Here is a 20,148-nt window from a genome sequence, read left to right on the forward strand (position 1 = left end):
AGTTACATTAAGTGTTTAAAAATAATAATTGGAAAAAAAACATGTACAATGTTTCAGAAAAAGTAGAATTTTTTTGGAAAACAAAATAAACTTGTGATTAGAAACGTTATTTTGACTTAATATTTATTACTAACCATTTAAACAAATAAATGCTGCACATAATTTCTATCCACATAAATAATAAAATTATTTAAAACATTATTGTCTGTCAGGTATTTTAAAATGGGTTTCAACAGGGCAAATAACAAAAGCCTGCACCTTGCACATGTTTTTACTGGACAACAAACTTTTTAAAACATGTTTAAAAAGAAAAAAGAAAGAAAATTGAATATATAGAAAATACAGTACTATTCCTTTAAGTTTAAAAACTGCCCAGAGACTGAGCTGTGTGGTGGAGGTTGCCGGTCTTGGATTTAGTTTGGTTTTTCCCTGTTTTTCAAGATCTTCTCCTATTATCAGCAGAGACCACTGGCTCACAATGGCAGCAGACAGCAAAGTCATGGGTCATTTCCTTTTCTCTGCACAGAATGTAGATTCACGCTAGTGGTCAGCTGGTCAGCAGTTCACTGTGTGTTCAAGTGCAACATCTTTGTACAGGCTGAGCACTGGCACAAAGCCTTTGATCAGTGAGCTTTTGTTTGTGCTAGTTGGTTGAGATCCGTGTGCATCACTGGGGATGTCAAAGAGGATCTGGAGGCCACCAACAAAGCAGGTTGTCACCTGTCACACACCCAGTCAGATGGGTTATACCATTACCAGCCACGCGAACTTAGCACACTACTCCAGCTCCTGCTTCTCTGCTGTCATTTACAGCATCTTTTATGACAAAATAATCCACTCCAGGATGGGATTATAGGGTAGGAAGGTTTTACATGTACAATATAATTGCTTCAAGTGACATATTAAGAATGACAGGGCTTCAAAACAGCCTTTGCGCCTTTTAAAAAAAGGCATATAAAATTTGTCTCTTAGATAACAGACACAGACGTCTGCAATGCTATTATTGTTTATGGGTATATGGCTCTTTGCTTGAATGACTGAGTAGGGTTTTTATTGTGTTGTAACAACTATTATTCATTGACTGGCACTAGGCATTGCAACTGGGCTTTTCTCAGTCCATAAAGTACTTAGATAAAGTGAAATAAAACCAAGGCTGGGATAATTATTAAAAAAAAACCAAACAGTACTTAAAACCTACATAATAAATAGCGCATTCAAAGTCTTTAGTCCTCGAGAAAAACAACGTGTGATCGTTTTGTTTGTTTTTCTTCATTTAGGCCTTGGTTAAAATTCACAATCTCACTATTTTATAAAGAGTATGGAGCACCAGATCTAGGTGTTAAGTGTGACTGTGGCATATTATATTGGTGTGCAGTAATTTTTGGTATTGGATAGTTTTGGAACGATATTCTTTGGAAGAATAAACTAAACCATGTGCAGCGGTGACACAGGTTCAGTGAGTGAAATATAATGCTCAGTGCTTCACTTTCACTAAGCACCAACACAGACGCCTCAACGTGGAGCCTGACACATGTTTCAACATTTCAGATCCATATTTGCATGCTCTGCAGTCTGCAGTGTACCCCTCAGTGCGCATACATTATGTGCCACAATCAGACCAGTAAAACTGCCCTAACATATCTGAATATAAGAAAATACATAAGAAAAATACATGCAATTTGACAGTACATGTTAGTTTTTCTACATAATAAAGAAATACCCTTGTAATAAACTAAAGAAATTTGTCAACATGACTTTTTGGGCTTAAACTGTCAGAATCAAATAAGTGTAAAACTATAGAAAAAGTACTGTTGTCTCATTGTGCACACTGTGGTAAAAAAAACAAAACAAAACAAAAAACAGAACATCTTTGTTAACTGACAGAATATTTTTTTCCTCTTCTTTATTTTATCTAAAGCCACTGTAAAAATCAATAACTTCAATACTAGATGAGAGTGAAAAAACAGGAACTTTCCATCCCTTAAATAATTATCTATTTCTTATTTACTTTAGAATAAATGGCCTTTGTTGTGGGGGGAGATGTTGTTCTTTATGAGTACCAAAAGCTTTAAAACTTATGAAAATACTATTTAAAGTCCAAAATGAATGCACTTTATTCTTTCACATTTTCCAAAGCTTTCTAGTGGAGCCAAACTGTGGTCTTTGGCAGGTCAATTCTAGCCCCCGGGCCTTATGTTTGACACCCCTGATCTATACTAAAACTATGTTTGCATACCAACACGTATTTGTTTTGCATATCAATGGACAGCTTGTGTCTGCTAGACGTTCCCAGTACCGCACAGTGGTGACTAGTTGCTTCTATTCACTGCACTCTCAGGAGGGCCTGCCTTGTGTATAAGAAGCCCTTAATTGCGGCTTGATGGAAAACACTAATACACCTCGTAAAAAACACTTAAGGCTGGTACAATTACTCTTTCCAGCAGACAAAGCCAAGAAAACACACCATGCAATGCACTCCTTAAGTGATCAGGCTGCTCAGCAACAAACAGGCAGCAATCAATCCAAACCGCTGTTTGTTTTTCTTGTGTCTTTAAAGCTGAACTATGCACAATTGTATTTAAAACAAATTTTAAAAAGCCACCAAAAAGAATAATGGGTTCATAACTATAAATCTGTTTGACATGTAGACAGAGTTGGGGTTGCATTATTAATTGCCCCACATTAGAACGCTTGTTTAGACCCATAAAAATATCCTCTTGGCTGTTAGTCATTGGGTCTGCAAAGAGACAAAAATAGAAAGACACTGAGCCTGTGGGTATTTTGTCACAGTCATGCTAAGCAATCAACTGTGCATGCTACCACCATAAGAGCCATAAGATAAGGTTGCACTTTAAAAAACACACACACTGCAGGCCATTAACCATTTGAGAACTATGAATGATTAATCTTGTTGCTCAGTGGTCCCGTGTACTAACTGAATTAGTACCGAGGTCGCGACAGTCCCAACACACTTCCAGTCCCATTACACTAAAGTTTCAGGAGCTTTTTTTTTTTTTGAATGGTAAACTTAAGTAATATCAATTAAAAAAAAAAAAAAAAAAAGGAGCAGGGTTTTGCAGAGAGGATTCTGGATGAATCACACCGAGCTAAATACACTCAAACATGGAAAATATAGCTTGGAGCTACATTTATCTGTGTTGAAGACAAAAAAAAAATGTGTGAGTAAATGCCTGTTTGGACATGTGTGTGTGTGTGTGTGTGTGTGTGTGTGTGTGTGTGTGTGTGTGTGTGTGTGTGTGTGTGTCTGTCTGTCTTTGGGGGATGGGTTGGTGGGTGGGTGGGGGTAAAAGGGATGCTTGATTGTGTGTGTCAGCTCTTCTCCTGCCGCAGAAAATCCCGTGATACAGCAACCACACATGCCTGATTGCATGCCCAGTGCAAGCAGTGACTCAGACACCTCTTTCACGGAGGTTCAGCACATATGCTCCAGGCTGCGTGCGTTTTCGCTTTAAGGTTGCTAACGCAGCGCACATCAGACATAGTGATGCGAACTGGATGAGTGGATTTACCCTTAGGTAAATGTCCGTGCGCAATAGCCGTGATGAGTGTGTGTGTAATCCAAAAGAGGTGACCACTAATAAGTGACTAGCAGAGTGACCCTGCGGTCTCCTGAAAGAGCCAATGTGCTGCGGCTGAAAAAAAATTCGCACACACACACACGCATATGCATGTACGAATGTTCATTTATGGGTCAGTCTGTGTCTGCGTGTGCGTATTACTGTGTATAAGCATGTATCATAATGACCACCACCCCCTCATTACCTCCAACATGGCTGGAAACAATCAGCCACTCTGCCCGAGCTGTAGGCCAGGCTCAGGCATTGCAGACCTACAGACCTAGCATTAGAGAAGCCTCGATCACCACAGCCTGGCTGGCCTCAGATTGGATCCAGCTTTCTAAACTAGCAGTATAATCTCAGACACCCAAATCAAAATAGACCTTCCCCCCCATTTCAACCATACATGCTGGATGCCTTGACATTAAATATATTGATTTCCATATACTGTCAGCATGAAACTTTTACGTTCAGCTTTGGTAAAAGTGAGTTCAGCCACTATTAATGTATTATTAATATGATTTGTGAAAGCTATTAAAGCATGGATCTAATGGGTATACAAGAGCGCTTAGGTAGTGCCACATATTCTGTATGCGCTTATATCATCATGCAATATGTAAGAGCACAGGACTTTTTCTTTCAGCTGCTCCCTTTAGGGGTTGCCACAGTGAATCATCTGCCACCATCTCAGCCTATGCTTAGGACCCTCCTCTGTCACACCAACCCTCTGCATGTCCTCCTTTACTTAATCCAAAACAGTTTGAGAGGATTTGAGCTTTGCAGCATTGTGTGTTATCCTCTTGGAAGCAGCCACCAGAAGATAGGTGCACTCTGGTCACATACTCAGACAGGCTGTGTGGTTTAAGCAACATTCACTTGTATGCAGAAAAAATATCCTCCCCATGCAGTACCACCATCAACCTGAAGGTACTGTAGGATGAATCCATATTGTTTAGGCCACATTCTCACCCTACAATCGGAATGTCACAGCAGAAATCGAGACTCAGACTAGGAAACATTTTCTCAATCTTTTACCAGCTTGATCTTAGTAACCTCAATTACTAAGACACTTCTACCCAGATCACTCAAATTAGCTGGGTGGCCAGTTTTAGGAAGACTCCTGGTGGTTCTAAACGTCTACCATTTATGGATGATGGAGGCCAATGTGCTCAGTGGGACCTTCAGTGGTGCAGGAAAATTTTCTGCACCCTTCCCCAGATCTGTGCCTAGATACAATCTTGTTGGAGGTCTACAGACAATTCCTTGGACTTCGTGGCTTGGCTTGTGCTTTTGTGTGTACCTTTTCAAATCACATCCACAGGCGGACTCCCAATCAAGTTGCCGAAACATCTGAGAGATGATCAGCGGAAACAGGATGTACCTGAGCTCGATTTTGAGTGCCACAGCAAACGCTTTGAATACCTATGTGCATGTTATATTTTTGTATTTATTTTTTAATAAATTTGCAAGAATTTCAAGCAAACTTATTCACTTTCTCATGGTGGGGTACTGTGTGTAGAATGAATGTATCTATGAATGTAATCTATTTGGGAATGTAGCATGACTATGAAAATGTGGAACTAGTGAAACGCTGGGAATACTTTCAGGATCCACAATATCATGATCTCATCATCACATCACTTTCTCATAATTTCCTCAACCAGATTTTTAAACTTCACGTAAAATATATTCTAAAATATAGATATATCATAATTAAAAAAATATATTACTAAGTAACACGCTCTGTTTTCCAAACTCTGTGTTGCAGAAATCCTGACTAATTAGACTTGACCTTCTTCTGTTGCTGTATGCATGCTTGTCTTTTCAAAGTGGCATGTAGGTCACTGTTACATAACCTAGGCATTATGTAAGACATTATAGAAAACTTACTGTAATTTAAAAATATTAATAAGTGCTGTTATTCCTCTGCTGTTAAAAAAAAAAAAAAGAAATGCAATATTAGAGTTTCATTTTACGGAAGACAGGAAACTAATTGACGAAGGATGCAGCAGCTAAGCCACCAAGCGTTCTTGGCAGGTGGAAGTGCAGCTTTGTTAGACAACACTGTGTGCTTTCTTCAGCTGAACTGCCTTTCAACGGCCCAACAGCTGATGAGAAGAGACTCACCTCTAAAGCTCTGACACAAGCTTAGGCCCTTGTGACTAATAACCACATATATCCACATAATAGAGACTCAAAGATGATCTTTTATATGTATCTAGCATACAGGTATGCCCTAACTCACAATACTTATATGAGGACTGCCTCACAAAAGTCATAAAAAGGTAAGGGACAAAAACATACACACACAGACACACAGAAACACACTCTGGTCAGATGACAGTGAGAGCAGGCCAGGCTGTTATTCTAGTACAGGCTGGCCGAACTGACCGTGTAATCTCCAGGGTGGAGTCCATATTGGGTTTCTAGGCAATTCACTGTTTTTGGCCTGCTTGTTTTGTGATTTAGCTACAGAGAGAAAAAAGCGAGAGAGTAAGGGAGGGAGGGAGAGATGCAGAAAGAGCAAGAGAGAGAAAGAGAACAACAAGTGTGGGTTGTTTTTCTTTCTGCCCAGCATATTATTGATGAGTTGTAATGCAGTGTAATACAAGTGGTGGTTAACCTCAAAGGCCAAGAGAAGAGATGCAGTGAGAGGGGTAAAGGAAAGAAAAGAAAGCCAAAACAAAAGAAGCATTGGGATCAAATGAAAGAAACAGAACTGAAGTAATAAAGAAACATAAGAGGAGACAGATTTAGTAAGACGCTTAAAGGAGCAGCGGTGCTGGTGCTTTTCTGTACATGTTGTTTACAGTCAAAGGAGGAACGTGGTATTCGGAAGGAGGACTTACTGCACATGGCAATGTGACGGCTTGTGACTTGCAACAGATACAATCTATCATTGTTGAGCCATGGGCAATGAGGCAATAGCGTCTTATAATACCTTAAAGAAACAGTAGAGGCATTGACACATCAGATTTCTTTAGTTTTATTTAGTGCTTTCTCTTCATTTGTGATCAGGGTAAGCTTATGCATTCATATTCTTTAGAATAAAGTCCCTCTGGCTTTGAAAATATACTGTTTGAGGGAAATAATTATTTGATCCCCTGCTGAATTTTTTCACTTACAAAGTAATGAACAGTCTCTATTTAGCTTAATTTTAATGGAGAAAGACAGAAAATTGACCAATAATAATAAAAATAAAAAACACATTAAATAAAAGTCATAAACTGATTTGTTGCATGTCACTGAGTGAAATAGGCATTTTATACCCAAGCGAAACACGACTTTGCACTTGATAGAGAAATCCTTGTTGGCAAGCATGAGATTTTTCTTGTAGTTTCTCATGAGGTTTGCATACATTTATTCTTCCTTACAGAAATGTTTCAGCTCTCTCCACAGAATTTCTAGCAAACTCCAGGACTTTAATGCCTTTTGTCTTTAGGCACTTGTTTGTTGCCTTGGTAGTATGTTTTGGGTCCCTGTCATGTTGGAAGACCCATCTACGACCCATCTTCAGTTTTCTAGCTGAGGAAAGGAGGTTTTTCTCCAAAGTTTGATGTACGTGGCTCATTGGTCCATTGTCCCCTCAGTGTAGTGAAGTCCTGTACCCTTAGCAGAAAAACTGCTCCAAAGAAAAATGTTTCCACCTCTGTGCTTTACTGTGGAGATGGCATTCTTTTGGTCATACTCGGTATTTCAGTCAACAAACACCCTGACATCTTGGACATGTCTAGTGGTGGAGAAGTTGAAATGGAAGAAACTGATTCTGCAAGCAGGTATGCCACACAGACACGCAGTCAATCTGTGGGAGGCAGCATTCTGGCTGGGTTGTAGGACATCGAGTAATTCAGCTAGATCAAATATAAAAATGACAGCAAACATATAAATTGTGCAGGGCATCAAAGAATTGCTTCTCTATGGTATATAAGGTGTATAAGCAGTTAATCAAGCAAATTAATCAACATTTCACACCCTGAATTTCTTGTCAAAGTTCTAACTAAACTGTTGATGAAAATGAAAATAGGCATCCCTAATTACCTATCAATAAATCCTTGCTGTGCTGCACGAGAGCAAAAAAGAAAAGAGCGCTGTCATAATTTGGCAGCCATCTGCCATCTGAGTACGCTGTTGCAGAAATGGTCCGGTCTCAACGGCTGCTGTGACAGTTGATGGACATGTTGTTGGCCAGCAGGTCACCGACGAGCTTCTCAAGTGTGTACACAGACGCAGAGCACCTGCATTCCCACAGTAGTCCAAGTCAGCACTCACAGACCATCCCCCTCTTGACACTATCAGAAAGGGAGGGATGGAGCAAGTTTGTGTAAGGAGGGGGTGGGGGGGGGTAAGAAACCCTTTGAGAGAAGGCAGTGATTTAAACCATTCTCCCATGGGTGAGGGCAGCTGGAAGGGCCTGGTGGAGCAGTGGGAGTAGAGCAGCGCGGGAGGGGAGTGATGGAGGCAGAGAGGAGCGAGAGGATATAGGGAGGAGACGGCGATCCAGCTGAGGCAGCAGAGGCCCGGTGCCAAGGACAGGCTCACATACGCACAGACTGTCTCTCTCACACACGCACACAAACACAGAAGCTTACCCTGAAGTCAAACATAGCCACACGCTCAAACGCACAGCCGTGCACACACACACTCTCTGATGCGTGCAAATATACAAGTGCACAAGTGCACACAGGCACTCAAGAGCGCAGAGATTGAGTGCCTGTGTCACCCTCGCTCCTTCAGAGGAAACTCTTGTCGCTTCCCTCTTCACCTCCCTCTCAAGCTGTGCACAACCTCCTGTCAGCTGAGACAAACTGACAAGACAAGACACACAGTTACACAGACGGACAAAATGGGTTCTATTGTGTTCTAATGACCAAGCCTGCTGCGATGACCTTTGACCAACCCCCCAGACACAGCCTGCTTGGCTAGAGGTAGAGACTGGTGGGAATGACCTCTGGGACTACGCTGACCTTTTTGATGTTCACTTCTCACCACAAGCTGCTATGAATACACTTCATGTTTCCGTGTGTGTATGTGTGTGTGTGTGTGTGTGTGTGTGTGTGTGTGTGTGTGTGTGTGTGTGTGTGTGTGTGTGAGCTTGCTGTGTTTATTATTTTACTACTGATATAAGACTTACTGACAGGGCATTTACACAGGGACAAGTGCTAAGAGTTCTAGAAAGTAAGGTAAAATTTCACCACAGTAGTATTCACAATAGTCTTGATGTGCACTTTCTGCAGTGGAAACACTATGTGGTCCACTCAGAATAAAAGCAAAATAAGGAACAGGACAGCGGTGGTTGTTTTCTTAATGCTGTTGGTACCCACATGACACGAGGAGCCTGCTAATATTATGTAAAGTTTGTGCAAGACTTGTGACTCTCATGCTATCTCTATTCAAAGGCATCCATATTACAACATTGTTTTTGTGGTTTTTTTAGCCGTTAATAGCGCTTCTATCCACGCTTAGACTATGTCGAAGGTTTCCTGGAAGGAGGGCCCTCAGGAAGGCAAGTGGGCATAGTGTCATTTACGGAAAATTGACTCTAGCACAACAAAGGAGCTTATCTGTATCGCTGAAAACCAAAGGCCAGGAATAACATTCGCAACTCACAGCAGACAATTGAAGACTTTGTATTTCTACAGCTTCTTGTGACAGTGCTGCTACATTTATTTTTCTTATTTCAAAGTGTAATCTTCAAGTGCTTTATCCAACACATGCTCTCTGTTGAAATTACCAGCTAATTATATTTGCAGTATTCATTTATTTTGTTTTGCTAAATAGCATAGCTCGTAGCTGAGTTGTTATCAGCATGGCTTCTTCACCTTTCCCTCCGTCACTTTCCTGTTCAGTGTGTGAAATTTTAAGTAATAAACACAGTTGTGAATAAACACTGAGGCTTGGTGAATTAGAGACGCAGCTCCACAAAAAAATCCTGTAGCCAGCCAGACCCCTGTAGTCGGTGCAGGTGAAGAGGGAGGGTAGGTCACCCCAGCAGATTGTCCAGAGCAGTTGGGAAAACAGGCCGGCTAGGTGACGGTAAGAACGGGGAGAGTAAGGATGGGTGACTGAACCTTTAGCTTTGAGGCCCCCCTTTAGGCTTAAAACTTTCCTTTTTGAAAAAGCATTTAGTTAGGGCTGGATCAGGTGACCATGAATGCTCCATGCAGTACATCTAGGCTGCTTGGGACTGTTTCTTCCTCACTCACCTTTTTCCCTCATTGTGTGCTTACAGAGAACTCTGCATTTAATCATTAGTTACTCTTAATCTCTGGCTGTCTTCCACAGTGTGTCTGTTGTCTTGTCTCCCTCCCCTCACCCCCCAGCCAGTTGCAATGGTTTGGGGTGAGGGGCTGGTTCTACTGGACGTTTCTTCCTATTAAAAGGAAGTTTTTCCTTCCCATTGTTGCTAAGTGCTTGCTAATAGAGAGGTGTCTGATTGTTGGGGTTATATTTGTATTACTGTAGCATTGTACCTTACAATATAAAGTGCCTTGCAGCAACTGCTGTTGTGACTAAAAAAATTAAAGCAGGAAATTCAGATAAAATGGACTTGGTAGTAATGATATGATTATTAATGAATAACATTTAAGACAGGATCCGGCTCTTACCTCTGTACAGTTGCTGATGATGACTTTATAACACAGGATGGGGGACCTTTTTAGAAAGGTTGTAAATATGCTTCTACCACCGATGGCTCCATTTACTGATTTGGCCTCAAAAAGCAGTTTCCTGATTTTACCCATTGTATTATGCTAGACTATAAGAAAGGCCTGTATCCTGTGTGGACTACAATGTTAATAGCACAAGACTGAAAGGTGTGCCGCACTGCCCCGAGGTATAGAAAAAATCCATTTCCATAAAGTGATTAGTCACTTACCAAAAAGAAAACTCAACGTGGGATACAGACAGGCTTATTAGGTGTTTTGAAAAACCTGACTCTATTAAAGCAAATGGGAAACTTGACTTGGCCTAAACACATAGGTGTGCATGCACACACACACACACACACACACACACACACACACACACACACACACACACACACACACACACACAAATACACATGTTACTATGGGCAGTAGCAAACCTACTGTTGCCTGAAGGATATGTCTGGGCACAGAGTACTATAGGGCCAATGTCTGAACCACAAGTGGCCTAGTCAAATCTTTACACAGCCATAAACACGCCTGCATTAGTAACAGCCACTTAAAATTATTCCATGAACTAAGGTTCGAGCCTGCATGGCACAACACTCAGCAACAAATTTACCTTATCCTATTTTTAATCTTCTCCTGCATAATGGGGTGGAAATGCTCGTCTGTCTGCCTGTCAGACGGTTCTCCACTTGGTTTCAGAGCGAAGGATCCGAGCACTTAACATATGGAGTGGAATGAAATGCTGCACGGACAATAAGGCCAACAGATGACCTTATCCCTTTTCCTCTTGTGCAACCATGGACTTGAAAATTTGTCTGAATTAATGTTAACTACCAAATGTGTTAACACACAAAAGTAACGTGTTAACACACAAAAGTAACATGGTAACCCATAAGGTCTGTTTACAGTCAACATTTTCACATGTTCACATTAAGCTAAAGTAACTCAAGAGTTTGTGGACTCAACAATGTCACCCATTCATCCATTTGCTATAGACGTTCATCCTTTAGAGGGTTTGGAGTCTGCATGTTCTAACTGTGTTTTCTATGGGTGCTCAGCCTTTCCCCCACTGTTCAAAGACATGCATGTTAGGGTAATAGGAAAATTGGCTGTAGGTGTAAGTGGGAGCATGCACAGTTGCCTGTCTTTTATATTAGCTTGATGATTGACTGCTAAACTGTCCAGAGCACCTCCCACCTCTTGCATTTGATCAGCTGGAATAGGTTCCAGCCCCCCATCACCCTCTACAGGATAAAGTTGGGATAGCCAATGGAGAGATGATTAAAAAATCTCTTATCTTTTTTCCCCCAACATTTATTTTAAGTGCCCTACAAATGAAGAATGAAATAAAAGTTCATATATTAGTAGTGCCAGGACTGAATTACTGCTAATATAAAAAATCAGGTCACAGGTTTTTAACAAAAACTGGAATTAAACCAAAAAGCATTAAACAAAATTAAGGATTTAACAAAGCCTTACTGCTGATAGGAAATGCTGATTCATCAATACCCAGCTGATAAGGGGTATAGGCAGTCATAGGCAGAAAATACACAGATACAGCAACACATACAGAATGCACATACTGCCCATTATACGTCCCCCGGTTTGACTTAACGGCAGTGACATTTACACTGATGGCTTCTGGAGTAATTTACACAGCTTGGTATTATTCACAGCTGGTTTACTGTTCCATGCAGTAGACTGATTTAATAGCACTCCAAAGTAGGGTGGCACCAGGGCTACTTAGCAGTGTGTATTAGCAAGACTGCAGGTCCCAATAAAACACAGACCCCTGTTTCATGAACTGTATATTGATCCTTTCATAACCTACTTAAATAAGCTCACACCTCCATGCTGATAATGAACTGGTCCGTGTAGTGCATTAGAGGTCAGGTCCAACCAAAAGTAGCAGGGGGCATTTTGCCAAGGCCATAAAATATATGTGCAAAAAAATATATCCCAGGGCCCTGCAAAAGTTGGGCAATTAAAATGGAAATGCAGCATGGGTATTCGCAGCCAATGAACTCGCCCAAAGTGGGTTCTAGAGAAAAGCAGAAAGCAATTCTCAGGAGAGGGTGGGGGGGGGGCAGCTGACAAGACACAGTAGGGTAGGGTAGAACATGATTTAGAAACCATGATTGAGACTGCAGACCTATAATCCTAAAGGCACAGAACGATGCAAACACAGGGAAAGATGAAGGGGCAAGCTCTGGGAACGAGAGCCACAGGGGAAAAAAAAAAGATTGTGACAGGAGGTAAAAAAAATAGAGAGTGTGAGCAAAACAGAGATAGAGAGAGAAAGAGACACAAAGACAGAGAGAGACTGCGAGATGGAGAGCGAGTAGCCAGACATGCAGGCAGACTGTCCGTCTCTGGTTTGTGGGAATGTGGTAAAGACACAGTAGTAGGCAGGGTCCCGGCTCTGAAATTAGAGAGTGGCGCTAAGAGAAGGGAGCCAGAGCCAAGGGCCGTCTGGGAGCTGCCAGGGGCTGCATCCCCAGCGCACTGCCGAAACATGATTTACTGCCGGGCCGCACTACAAACAACACGCTGCTGCTCTTGGTGCACTATCTAGCTCACTCAGCAGCACACCACCCACTGCATGCTATCAAGTTCGCAGAGCTATAAAGATACCACATCAACAGTGGGAAGTGTAGATGTGAGAAAGACCACTTCAGCTACAGGGAGGCAAAGTGAGTCAAAGAAAGGGCGACAAGGCTGAAAAAAAGGCTGCAAAAATAGCCACGAAGGGCTGCGGTGTTGTATGTGTGTTGCTACAGGTACCACTGAGGAGATTAAATGTAACACTGTGTGTTTATTAGACCTCAAAATACGGCGCAGGAATTTATGATCCTAATAGAAATCATTTTACATCAATAGAAAATGTTTAAAAATTGCTGTCAATTTGCTTCTTTGTATTGTATTGATGATTTGCAGGAGCTTTAAACCCGCTGCTATGACACAGCATGTCAATCCAAGATAGGTGTTACTGGATTCTCAGCTGAAATTATTGGAGATAAATTATTCTTTTAAAAAGACGATGGTGTAGAAGAGAATTACTGGGCCTAGCTAGGACAATTAAAAAATGCTTCCTGTGTGCTGCACAAGCACATGTGCTAGGATAAATCTGTTTTGCACAGGTGTGAGCAGTCACTTTGATGACATCTGTACAAAAGACAATTCAAGCATCTAGATTTAAAGGAATACAGCAGGAGCTGCCAGGATGTTGTGTTCTGCAACTATCGCCAAGACATGTCCAGACATGCATGGGGATTCTGCATGTGCTTGTCTGTGGCACCGGGCAGCAACATTGCAGCAACTACACCGAAGCCGCGAGCTCCAGGATTTGTAATGTTTGAGTGTGTAGTCTGGGTTCAGCTCATGCACTCGTGGGGACATAAACGTGTTTACACGGTGACATTATGGGGACATCATGTTGTGCGGAAAAAAAGCGAGCCTCCATAACATAAATCATTTAATGTTAACGCAAATACATATTTAAAGGTTAGGTCTGGGTTAAGGTTACAGTAAAAGGTTAGGCAAGTAGTTGTTATGATAAAGTCTGGAGTGAGTCTGCAGGAAATGAATGTGAGTCAATGGACACATAACTGTGTGCATGTGTGTGCATGTGTGTGTTGCACGTGCTTCCTTTGCCAAGTTTCCTCTCTTTGTTTGGACTGGTCCGGTCAGTCCGACCCCCACTGAGTGCAGAGCAACCAAACACACACATATATCAAAACACGGGACAACAACAGACAGGGTGCTCTTGGAGAAAAACAGGTAATAGAAACAAGAGCAAAGGGGACGAAACACCAAGCAAAACAGAACGAGAGTGGGGGGGGACTCGTAAGGTAAAGGCAGACAGACAAGCAAACGGAGTGACACCAATGACCCAGGGAGAGGAAAAGGAGGATGCATGGGGCACTTTAATCACTCTTAGTTAAGATAAGTATTTAATTGTATTCCCCAAAGATAAGACGAGGTATGAATTTAAGAGACATAACTCAAAATCCACGACAGATTAAACGGCCATTTTTTTCATACCAGTGGTGAAACTCACAAATGATGTTTCAGCATCATTAAGTCGCTTTATTGCAGTAATCACAAATCAGAAGTGTCGCACAAGGATTGAGGTTTGCCAATCCACCCCCCCCCCCCCCCGCCCCCTTTCCAATGATACAGGCAGGTCATTATGCCGTAGCGGTTTTGTCTGTAAAGAAATATTTCTTTCTATTAGCATCTTTGATTTCTATGCATTAGTTCTGTTGTGACTTTAAAAGTAACGTTTTTGCAGAGAAAAATCCACGGCACAAAGACAGTCCGGAGGGAATTACAGTAACGAGTTCATATTGATGTGGGCTCAAATTGTTACAGCCCACACACAAAACAGAGAGAAACTTGATTGGATACAATGGGTTTATTGATGCGCGCAATGTAAATCATTATTTGATTTAAGGCATGAAATTCTGTTTTTCTCCCCCCTCTAGCCATTTCATCTCAGGCACATCCTGCACCGGCTCAACATATAATGAAGCTTTTGAGATCTGAGCGGGGATGAACAGCTTGGTGAATCTTTCTCTGTGTGTGTGTGCATTTGTATATTTATGTGCGCCTGGATATTCACTTGTATTTGCCTTAATGTTCAAATACGTATATATGTGCCTGCATGTTTACAGTACCAGGCCCTTGTCTCTAAAGCCTTGCAAACTCTCTGGGTCTGACCAGTCTAAACACACGCACACACAAACTCCTGCCCCCCTCAGAGCTATGCTTTTAGAGACGTGGGGTCCTAAATGCCTTACAGATGGACTCCTAACAAACACAACACTCAGTCTCGGCCCTCAAGTATTCCCAGTATTTGGCTTTGCTGTAATTTACAACATACTTACCTAATTGAGACACTATTAAGGTCAGAGCATGAATTCTTCTGTGTACGCCTCATACTAATGCACATGATATAAGCGTGACATACACGGCACAGCATATTTGCCCTAATATAGCCGAGGAAGGTTAACCGCAAGTGTGATCTATGGTCTATGTAGTTTACTTAGAGCAACGCAAATAATGAATGATGTGTTGAGCAGACACGTGGCTGTTCAGGTCTGGAGGGCACATTAGGGGGTTCTTTCCTAGACGCCGATGACGGTTTTACATACACATTTTCAAACACAACTGACACTTTCATTGCTAAATTAGGCAGCACTAAATGTTAAATGAAAAAAGGGAAATTATTTCACTATTTTCCCTTAATTTCTGTGTAAGTTCATGTCTAAATATGTAAACTGTTAATGCAGCACAGATTTTCAACACATGCAGAATGTGACTATTTGGAAAATAAATTACGTTAAAAACTGAAAATTAGTACTTCCATCACGTCGATAGTGATCCAGTGATGGTATTTTCTTTGTATTTCACAAAATCTTTAATTGGGTTTGAATGACGAATGATTATGTCGGGGATTTGACATTTAAAACGTTTTGTGTGGAGGTAGAGCGGGCGCTAGTATTTTTAGTTTTTTTAAATCTTGCAAAAAAATTTCATGAATTTCACAAAAACAAATGTCATATTACTTTACTAAAGGCTGCTCTAGGCTTATAATGTAATAATTTAATAATGTAAGGATTACACGTTAGTTTTAGTTGCCGAGCTGCTGCCGGGGAACAACATACTTCACCATATTGTTACACTGGATCTGAACTAAAAAGCAGGAGCTCGTTGCACAGGCTGGCTTTTACACAGTCTATAAAAGCATATTGTTGTAACCTCCCTGTCCTTTTTGTCTGTAAGGGGGAAAAAAACAGTCCTGCTATAAAACTGTGGCATCATCCAAAACACATGCAGCGAGCTCCCCTCTGAAAGGACCCGCTGAAGCTTAAAGACACTGGCCACTGTTTGAGCTTGTCAATTGGGTATTTTTCATCGAGTGTGCCTGACAGAGAGATAACACGCTGTCACGGGGACTCATCCATCTTCGTTTCCAAGTCACTTCTGGAGAATTCAATCTTGAGAGTGCGGGGTTAGACACTTTGGTGATTAATCAACTCTTTGCTCGTGTGTGCGAGTGTAAGCGCAGAGACGTATACGTGTCTTTGTCTGTGTGTGATAAATCACTGTCTAACCCTGTACAGGACACACAATGCCAGAGCACTCTTCACCCCGCTGAAGATAAATTCATCTACAAGTGATATGCTGACAATACTTAGACGGGAAAATTGTTCCATCTTACTTACTCAGCTGCAGCATAAAGAGCTGTCAGAGAGGTATATGTGTGGTGTTTTACAGGGGAGAGGAGAAAGTGGGAATTTGAAAATGAATGAATGAATTCAGAAAAGGCATGGGAACACAGCAACATTAGGGTTGGTGAATAATTCCTTTGAGCTGTTTGAAGAGATCCCGTTCAAGGTTTCAGAAAGGTTTCACTTTGCTTGTGGCTTACCATTATGGGCAACATACAGGAGATGATGCAAGTTGGACTTTACACAGTATTATGAAATGTAGGAAGTCATGCAACATAAACAGAAGTGATAGCGGGGGAGACTGTATGGCAAACAATGTGCAACTGACAAGTGAACAACAGCTATCAGACGTGACAAATACAAAGGTAGAAAATCTCTTGTCACTTTCATGTCCAGCCTACACCAGTAATGGCATGGTCAGTGTGTAGTGAGCATTACAGTATAGCTATAATACTCAAGATTAAACATGTAATGGGAGAAAAAGGGGAAAAAATTATATTTACTTTTAGATAGAGCACAAAAGACATTTTGTTCTTAGTGATAACCAGGATTACACCATTCAGTCATTTTAATGTGTGTTTTCCTACCCAGGTATGCTTCAAGTGATTTGGCAGTCATGCTGAAAAATAAAGTTGTTGCCAATCAGACTGGCTTTTGGCACTTTTTATAGATTCAACTAACTGAGTGAACTGATATACTTGATGCACAATGGTTGGCTGTTTTCAAGTTTTCCTACTAGAATTTTTCTTTCTACAGAGTTCTTGATGATCCTGATGAAGGGTCACAGGCTGAAAGTAATAAAGTTGCTTTTATACTAAATGTGTTGCTAAAGCTTCGATCTCTATAGATTAAACTACAGGAGTGGAAATAGTGTTTTTTCCCGACAGGCTGTTAATAACAAAGTGTCTAGCACAGAAGTTAAATTGTTTCTTTGCATAATTGTCTTTTATGTTTAGCCACTACATTGGTTCGTGCCTTGAGATGTGCCTTTTTTATGTTTGATGATGATTCATAGGTCAGTGTTGCATGGTTCAACAAACTAAATAAAGACATTTCTTTAAAAATGGTTGAAAAAAGCAGCCAGTGTCTAAAGAATTACTTTAAAAGTCCTTCAGAAGTCCTGGAGAACTATTGCTCAAGTCCAAAATAAATAAAAGAAAGTCTGGTTAGTTAAGTATAAATAAAATATAAAGAAATGAGTGATAACACTTGAGACTTTTGCAAAATACTGTATTTACTGTATCAAGTTTATCTGTGAACAAAGATATCTATAAAGTACCATACCAGTGATGCAGGCCTCACAGTGAATGTACCAAAGGTCACCAGGTTCATTCACCTGCTGTTTCAAAGAAAGGAAAAAGAAGCCACCTTTTTCATTTATAACAGGTGCCTGAACACACAAGTTAGAAAGGATGGGGAGCGGGTGCATATTCAAAGAAAACAGTAATTAAGAAAGACTGGCAGTTCGGGAAATAATGAATTTCTCTTGCTACTTTTGTGTACCAGTTCATACGAATGCAGCTCTGATTACAGGAACATTGATTGGTTCCACATTGTTTTGGAGGAAAAGTAGCCTGCATCCGTAGACTTCCACTGATTTGTTTCCCAATTATGTCCTTCTCAGTTCCCCCCCTTTTTTTTTTTTTTTTACCTTTTTTGTCAATGCTGAGCCCCACAGAAAAAAGAAGGGTAAGAGAGAAAAAGTATGTCATAGGTAGGTGAGGCACTTCTCAACACGGGTTTGTGTTTCTAATCAGGAGATTGCGATCACAACATGTAGCCTGAAGCAAATGGGGTGTAACTCAATCCCTGAGGGAGGTCTGCAGGCTTGGAGGGCAAATTCGTTCACGATCATTACACTTCTCTCTGCAAAAAAGGGGCTCTGAGAACAGCTAGCGCTTGCAAACATTAGAGAGCGGCGGTGCTGATGAGTGCACAGAGATGGTAAGGTAAATACCAAAGGCAAGTGCGGGAAATCCTTAGCTGGCTGAGCTGAATAGAAAATAAGTGGCAGCAGAATGCATTGTTCTATTGTGTAGGAGTTGTTTTCATGTGAGAACGACTTGAGTATAAGGTTAGTCTTCAATTGTACACCGGTCCCATGGAAAGAAAAAAACACCCCGAAAAACCCACAAACCTACGTTCAAATCCAAGTATTCAACCGCTCAAACAACATGTGACCACAAAGCCACACATTTCATACAACACGACTTAAAAGACATCATTAATCAGAAGCACGCCGTCGCAATCCAGCTGATACAACTCACAAAGGGGAAACGTCTACCTCGGCTGGCATCGCGCTGGCTTCACGATGTTGTGCTCATTCCACTATGTTTAAAGGAGAGCACGCCTAGTCGCACATGAGCTTTGTAACACAGCTGCTGCTTTTTGGCCTATGCCTCTCCGCAGCTCCTTTATGTTTCCAATTTTTTTATATTCTTCATGGAAACATAAACATCCAAGAGCTGTCACAAGCCAATCTACACAGCACTACAGGAAAAAAATGAAAAGAATGGGCGGTGTGGAAAATCCTAAAAGCTACCCAGTAAGGTCAACTAAAAATACAGCATGAACAGACACACAAGTGCAGTGTAAACACAGCACTGATATTGATAAGGTGGGTTCAAGAGAGGAGGTGCATGTTTGGCACAGACTGACTGAAGCCAGCCACAATAGAGCTATTTAAAAAAAAAAAGGAAGACGACTGCAGTGCACTCATTCATCTGATACAGAGACACATGCTGGCAGACTTACACATCGTTCTGCTTATGAACGAGATAGATAATCTAATCAGTTTACCACTCTTACTGTCAGACAAAACACACACGCTCGATTGTGCCTACCTTATCTTCCATTCTGATGAGACGAGCCCCAATAGTTGGGTATTCTTTATCTTCTCCTTTTCCTAAAAAGAAAATAAAGATTAAAGAAGGGAATATATATAAAATAATATATAATACGATCGGATAGTCCACTACATATTGCAAAGGTGATATAACTTCCAGTAAAAGGCCTGATAGGCCACTGTTCAGTGCTTCACACTTGGCAGTGACAGCTTAAAGTTTCATTCAGTCGTGCGCACAGTTAAAGCTTGTAATAAAGACGTTTGTGAGCAAATACCCAACAGTTTCAGGAGTGTTTAGACTAAATCAAACCATTAAAAGTACGATCCTTACAAGAAAAACTAACGAAGTTCTAGTAATTAGAACTTATTAAGGACCCCATTCAGTGTTAATTTGCCTCATATTTTTTCAGCCTGCCTTACATCACATCCACGCTAACCGACTTCCTGTCGGAAAAGAGAGCTATTCTTGTTTTGTTTCGCCCCATCCAATTAGTGGCGCAGTGAAGTTTCCATCGCGCTGCTGTTATTTTTAGCTGGCATGGAAGCTGTGGGAGCTGCTGCTTGGGGCACTTAATTTAACATTGGACAATTAATTAAAGAAATGTGTTTGTGTAATTCCTGTGACAACAACTCACACAAGCGCGCTAATATGCGCTCACCAGAATACCGCCACGAGCAGGGTGCTTAAATTCCCATACTGGCAAACATTTGGACGTACATGTAGTCTTGCCCACACCCAAGCTGAGAAATATATACACACAAGCATCAGGGAGCTCTCTTTCTCGCATATTTCGTCTGGCACAACTGATGAGCTGGTTATAAACACAGGGATGGAG

At 41.2% G+C, this 20,148-nt stretch overlaps 1 protein-coding gene across 5 annotated transcripts in view; it reads right to left on the bottom strand.

Annotated features, from left to right (window-relative positions):
- Window positions 1–20,148, bottom strand: part of kcnq1.2 (potassium voltage-gated channel, KQT-like subfamily, member 1.2) — a 167,350-nt gene that overhangs the window by 43,759 nt on the left and 103,443 nt on the right. For 2 of the 5 annotated variants that reach the window (XM_085164476.1, XM_085164475.1), the window contains one exon: window positions 19,311–19,372. In XM_085164476.1, coding sequence (XP_085020602.1) covers window positions 19,311–19,372 — 62 coding nt within the window. Of the gene's footprint in view, window positions 1–285; window positions 19,373–20,148 lie in introns of those variants that run through there. The other 3 variants (XR_014874810.1, XR_014874811.1, XR_014874809.1) reach the window with 3 other exon arrangements.

Source organism: Neolamprologus multifasciatus, chromosome 7 (assembly GCF_963576455.1).
Source record: "Neolamprologus multifasciatus chromosome 7, fNeoMul1.2, whole genome shotgun sequence".
In the NCBI taxonomy this organism is placed as follows: Eukaryota; Metazoa; Chordata; class Actinopteri; order Cichliformes; family Cichlidae; genus Neolamprologus; species Neolamprologus multifasciatus.